This window comes from Nicrophorus vespilloides, unplaced genomic scaffold (assembly GCF_001412225.1).
Source record: "Nicrophorus vespilloides isolate i.1.1-1 unplaced genomic scaffold, Nicve_v1.0, whole genome shotgun sequence".
NCBI classification, from domain to species: domain Eukaryota; kingdom Metazoa; phylum Arthropoda; class Insecta; order Coleoptera; family Silphidae; genus Nicrophorus; species Nicrophorus vespilloides.
This window is the reverse complement of record NW_017098375.1, coordinates 4579-11819: the sequence shown is the minus strand read 5'-3', so window position 1 is coordinate 11819 and position 7241 is coordinate 4579. Positions and strand designations below refer to the sequence as shown.

Sequence of the window (7241 nt, the reverse complement as noted above, 5' to 3'; positions counted from 1 at the left end):
CACAACTATTTTATTTGTTACTTTTGGCATCCAAATTCAAACATTCCTCTATTGATATTTGCTTTTTCAACAGCATTTTTTTTCTCTCTTTATGACAAATTCAGCATTAAATCATCTTATAAACACATCATAAAATTCTTTACAGTTATTTATGAGTTGTTTCTAAATTTCGTTTCTATTTGTTAATTTTAACAAAACAGATTCTCATAATTATATAATCAATACTAATTGTTAATTATAATTTATAATCAATATTTCAGAGACATTAACATTTGTTAATTTTTGGCATTTTTAATTATTTTTTAAATTATATAACTTTATAAAGATCATCAAAATTACAGTAAAGTTTATTTTTTTATATAGAAATTATTTGGATTTTCTTTGAGAAATTAAAAATTCATTACTAGTTCATGTTTCATTAATTTTCAATTTTTTAAACTATTACTTCATAATTTCTTCTAGACTAAATTGAAAAATACGTAATTTTATTGAAAATATAAAAAAAATAACTAAACAACTTCCAGTTAATAAATTTTCTTTGAATTTTTAGAATTCAATGTAATTCTAAAAATAATCTTTTTTTTTGTCTACTTTTTTTTCTTTATTCAGGACATAATAAGTCGTCCACTTGGTTTCATCATTATCCGTTCCACTTGTTACGAGTGGAAAGTCGAAGAAAAAAAAAATAACAAAGAAATTCTCTCCTTCTAAATTAAGAAGAAAAGAAAAGCACAAGGAGAGAAAGATATTTATATATATAAAAAAAGAGAACGGTGTGATGAAGTTTTATTAAACTATTTTTTTATTTTATGTCGGCTTTGCATTTTCTTTCTTATTCCGGCTGGATGTTGAAGTAAAGCCGTTCGCGCTCCCCCGAGCCGCGTAATGCAGAATTTTCGGTAGGAGTTTTCATTTTTTTTTTGAGAACGGGATGAGGAACAGAAGAAGGAAGATGCTTAAAGTGCGCGCAAGGGGGAGAGTTGGTTCCAACCTTTGCAGGTTTTTGAATGGTGCTTAGTTTGCATATTTCATGAAACCCAGAGAAAAAAAACGAGTGTAGTAATAATAATAATAATAATAATTTCGGGCGCATCGTTTTAAGAAGCTCGTAACTTCCAACGAGCGCCACCAAATTTAATTCCCCCCTAAGAATTAATAATAATAATAATGGAATGTGTTTTTTTTTGCGTTGTAAGCGAAAGTTTCATTTAAAATTTCCTCAAGTTTGAGTCTTCTTTTTTTTTGTTTGGATGAATATTGTGATCTTGGCTTCTGCAAAGTTGTGATTTGATTGTTTCTTGTTTCAGGTGTGGATTTTTGGACAAGTTTGGTGCAAGATCTGGTTGGCTCTGGACGTCTGGATGTGTACAGCTTCTATATTGAATTTGTGCGCCATCTCTTTGGACAGATATGTAGCTGTTACTCGTCCGATAAACTATCCGAGCATCATGTCGCATAAGAGGGCGAAATCGTTGATAGCGGGGCTCTGGGTGCTCAGCTTCGTCATCTGTTTTCCGCCGCTTGTCGGATGGAACAACTCGGTAAGAAAATTGAATACATTGTCAAAGAAATGAAACTTTTACGCTTAATATTGTGTTTGCGGACGAGCGGCGGATATATCCGCTTTATCCACATTTGTCTTGTCGTAGTCATTGTTCACTAGTTGTTTTTCAAATGATGCCGTAAACGCTTTGACCACAACATAATAAAGTAAAATATACAATTTGATATATATGATATTAAATTTAACATTAAAGTATAGTTTCGAACTGAATTACGTTTTATATGTTCAGTTTCATCCTCTGTTTACATTGACTTATTATTGAAATTAGTCAAGTGGACTGTGCGAAAGCCAAAAACAATAATAAAAAAAAGTCACTATAATTAGATTAATTCTTACACCAAAATAGTTAACAACTCAAGTTTGCTCAAGGTCATAAAAAAAATAAAAATTTCGAATATAAATTTGGAAAAATAACGCCAAATCTTTGTTAATAATTAATGATTATTAAATTAAAATGAGCTTAACAGAAAACCGATTTAGATATAATTTTAACATTTATGTAAAGTTTTTATGAAAAAAAAAATCTAAAACAAAAACTTAACAACATAATAATTACTGTAATTTGATTCCTTATTACATGAAAACAGTCAACAACTCAAGTTTGTTAATAGATTTGTTAGAAAGGTTATAGTTTAGTCATAAATTTTGCATATTTGATGATTTAATTAGCGTATGCAATTATTGAGTAATTAAACAATACGCGAAGACGTAATAAAGTGAAGAATCACAAAATTATGGAAAATTAACTAAGAATCTGTTAAATATGGCTCAATTATTAATAGATTTAAATTATGTAATTATAAAAGATATAAAGTATTTTATAATTCATGAAAAAAAATTGGAAAATTCAAAATTTGGAACAATAATTAATGATTAAAGAAGCGTAATAGAAAACCGTTTTTGGTATAGTTTCAAAATTTATGTAATGTTTTACAGTTTTCGATATAATCAGTAAAAATTAGAAAAAATATTTGCTTCTTCTAAAAAAATCAAATAGAGCGGATATATCCGCTCTATCCACCTTTATGGTGACGTAGTCATCTTCTTAGTTTACTAGTATTTTTTTCAAGTGGGGTCGTGAAAACTTTGACCACAACATAATAAAAAAAATCACTGTAATTAGGTTCATTCTTACACGAAAATAGTTAACAACTCAACTTTGCTCAAGGTCACAAAAAAATTAAAAATTTCTAAAATTAATTTGGAAAAATAACGCCAAACCTTTGTTAATAATTAATGATTATTAAATTAAAAGGAGCTTAACAGAAAACCAATTTCGGTATAATTACAACATTTATGTAAACTTTTTGAAAACCAAAAAATTCTAAAAACATGAACACAACATAAGAAAATAACTAATTAACTAATTTGATTCCTTATTACAAGAAAACAGTCAAGAACTCAAGTTTGTTAATAAATTCGTTAGAAAGGTCATAGTTTAGTCATAAATTTTGCATATTTGATGATTTAATTAGCATATGCAATTATTGAGTAATTAAACAAAACGCGAAGACGTAATAAAGTGAAAAATCTCCAAATAATGGAAAATTAATTGAGAATCTGTTAAATCTCGCTCAAGAATTAATAAATTTAAATTATGTAACGACAAAAGATATAAAATTCATAATTTTGAAAAATAATTAATGATTATTATAAAAAAAGAAGCGTAATAGAACATCGATTTTGGTATAGTTACAAAATTTATGTAATGTTGTACAGTTTTCGATTTAATTAGTAAAATTTAGAAAAAAATATTTGTTTTTTCTAAAAAAAAAATAAACATGAACTATTCATAAATAAATTGAAGTAATTAAATAAAACTCATTAATTGTAATGATTATATGAAATTATATAATTTATAAAAGAAATGTGTTTGAATTAGAAATATGAAATGAATGCAATTTCTGTTATTTCATAACCATACAAGATGATGATTGTTAGTGTAAGTTCATAAGGATCTTGTAAACTTTTCCACGCTATCTCGAACATTATACAACTCCACTCGAACATCTTATTCATACTTTAACTATTATTATATTCTTCGTTATTATAATTTCTCCGTTTCCTTCGTAAAATATTTCTTATTCGTGCTACAAATATGTATTTTCCTCAATTTTATTACATTTATTTTACTTAATATTTAAGTTCCCTAACAATATTATAATTGGCTTTCAATTTGGGACAAATCTGAGAAATTTGTAAGATTTGAAGAAATAAAAACTGTAACCAAAATTGGATTAAAAGTAATTATCTTATAAGTAAATTAGCTGGAAACGTGTTAAATATACAATGTGATATTAAATTTAACATTAAACTATAGTTTCGAACTGAATTACGTTTTATCTGCACGGTTTCATCCACTGTTTACGTTGACTTATTATTGAAATTAGTCAAGTGGACTGTGCGAAAGCCAAAAACAAAAGGAGTCTCTCTATATATATATTTGCGTTGAATAAACATAGGAGAACTCAGAAGAGCAATGCATAATGAATTACGTTACGCAACCTTCGGCGCGTTAATAACTCGTGAAGGATCGATAGCTTCAAGTGCATATGCATACATTTTCGATACGGTCCATTAAAATTCCATTCGCATCTGGAAAATGCAATAAGAACATTACAAACTTGTAAATTTTACATCAAATTAATAATCTAGTATATCATAATAAATTCATAGTTTTCCTAACAAAAAAATCTATTCAAAATTAATTGTAATGCAAAATTTAGATTTGAAAATTACATTAATCAATTTTAGAAATATTCATTATTTAATCGATTTTTTTTTTGATCAAAATAAAAATTCACTTACAAATTATTAATTTAGACTTCATATTTATATTTAATAATTTGTGGATGCGCCAGGCAAATGAAACTATTTTATATATTGTTATTTATTCAATATTAATTAAAATATGTATGCAATATGTAATTATGACAAATTGTTAATTACAATTATGCACTTAATTAAAAATTCAAATTATTCATAAAAGTAAAAAGTTTATTAATAATAAAATAAACTTGAAATTATTGATTTAAATTTGTACATGTTTTAAACCCTTTCCAGCCCATTTTTTTTTTCAAATTTTTGTTTTGTTTTATTCAAATCTTTATAAAAGCACTTTTTTAATCATATAAACACATTTTACCTGTTTTTTTATCATTATTCAATATTACCTACTGTTAAAAATACATCTAACTTCAATTTACATTAGTTGCTTCCAACAGTTTTAATCGTCGAAAGACAAAATGGAATTTAAAAATTAATAATTCCATTTGGAATCACAGGGCTGGAAAGGGCTAATAAGTTAATGTAAACTAAAGTAAAGCTTTACTATTAGTTCTCATTAATTATTCATTATACAGATTATCACATTATTTATATAACATGCAATTCGATGTTACGTACACAGTGTTTCCTAGTAATGCGAATTATGCAAATGATTAATGTTTACAAAAGCCAGGAATATATTAACGTGTTTAGAGAACCGCAGCGCTTAATTCATCTTGTTTATATAATTTATACATATAAAAGCTCTTGTTTTCACTTAGTTTATGCAATTTATTTAACTTGAAAATAATTTAATTATTTTCTTAAAAATTAGTATAAAATGTTGTTGAAACTTACAATTTATTTTGTATTTTGGAAACATTGATATTCAATATATTTCATTCAAATCTTCTGAAATATTTTTTGTTTCAAAATATTTATTTAGATTTTCAATTATATATTTTTGTTATTCATTAATTACGTAAAAAATGAGTTTTAACAATAATAAAGCCTAGTTATTACATGTTTACTAATTGAAAAAAATTGACATTTTTTTAAATTAATTAATTAAATTAATTAAATTTTTTTTTTTGGCGTATTTCTTAAGTTTTTCTATATTTATTTCATCTCAATAAAATCAAATTATTAATTTTGATGAAGAGCTATTGGTTTAATCTTAAGAATATTTTCAATTAGAAATTGATGGATTTTCGAATGGAGCTGCGAACGACGAGGATGAGTGTGTTTATTGGTTGGATCGGTGTTATTACAAAGGATAATCGGCAGTTTATGTTTTCGGCGTATTTAATACCAGACGACGAACGACGTCGAAGAAAGAAATTTAATTTCCTGTGCTTCTGCAGCGATTTCTGCGAACGACATCATCTTTGGATCAGTTTTCCCAAGGGAAACACCAGAGACATTGACGAAAACGCCTCATCTTCGCATGTACGCATTGGTAACGAGAAAAAATGCACATCATCATTCAAGAGCGACGTTCAATCTGGACCATTGAAAACGCTGTTAAGTGAGAGAAATGTGAAAAGGTCAAGAGATGCATTGCATTTGAAATGCATTCAATTATTCCAAAAATACATCAATTTTTAATTGAAAAATTTAAACATTTTGTTTATATAGTAATATTTACAAATTGATTTATTTTTAAAATTTATGTGTAACCTATAAATTTACTATTTACGAACAAATGTTTCGTAACAACTGTCATTAGATTCATAGTAACTGTCAGTGATTTGATAGCAACTATTATTAGATACACAATAACTGTCAGTGACGTAATAGCAACTATCATTAGATTCACAGTAACTTCACAGTAACTGATAACAACTATCATTAGATTCACAGTAACTGTCGGTGATATGATAGCAACCATCTTTGCATTTTTAGTAACCTAGGTTAACTTTAACAATTACTGATATCAATCATGATAAATGATTAGCAACAAATTGAACTCACTTATTATTAGGAACATTACAATTATAATTAATTTATTCATACTATTAATAATGGATCAATAAAATATATAAAACAACAACGAAAAATGCTAAGTTATCTAATAGTAATTAGTATTCATCATTAATTTGTAGTCTATCAATGTCAATGGGAGAGTTGCTGCGACCAGATCGTATCTCTTCGTTCTGCATTGATGAATTTCCCTGTAATGGATGACAAATTACCTCGGACGTTTATGTACATTTTTTTTTTGCTTGTCAATTTTATTTATCATCTGCTCTTCGGAAGAAAAATATTGCGGAAAGAATCAATAATTTCCGGCCTTTTCAATCCATTAATCTACATACATTCTCTAAACATCAACTTGAGTCATGAAAAACAAATAAAATATTGAATACCTACGCATACATTAAACATCTACGTTTAAATTGAACACCTGCATGAATAATTGATTGATTATCTGCACACAAATTGAACACACGTGTAAATAGACCACCTGGTTGAACACCTGCGTGAACACCTGCATTTTAATTGATACGCAGGTGATAAATTAAACACTTGCGTTGAAATTGAACACCTGCATGAACATGAACACCTGTACCAAAAATACACACATGCCTATAAATTGACCACCTACTTGATCACCTGCGTGAACACCTGCATTTTAATTGAACACTTGCGTTGAAATTGAACACCTGCATGAACATGAACACCTGTGCCAAAAATACACACATGTTTATAAATTGACCACCTGCGTTTTAATTGAACACCTGTGTATAAATTAAACACTTGCGTTGACATTGAACACCTGCATGAACATGAACACCTGTGCACAAAATAAACACATGCCTATAAATTGAACACCTGTCTTTTAATTGAACACCTGTGAAACACCTGCGTTTTAATTGAACACCTGTGAAACACCTGCGTTGATAACAAT

At 27.3% G+C, this 7241-nt stretch overlaps 1 protein-coding gene across 1 annotated transcript; it reads left to right on the top strand.

The window, feature by feature from the left end:
• Positions 1 to 1295: 1295 nt before the first annotated feature.
• Positions 1296 to 1615, top strand: LOC108562289 (probable G-protein coupled receptor No9; the record flags this gene model as incomplete). Its single annotated transcript, XM_017920580.1, has 1 exon — positions 1296 to 1615. A coding segment is annotated over one exon (279 nt), but the record flags the coding sequence as incomplete, so codon positions are not given.
• Between the last annotated feature and the right edge of the window lie 5626 nt (positions 1616 to 7241).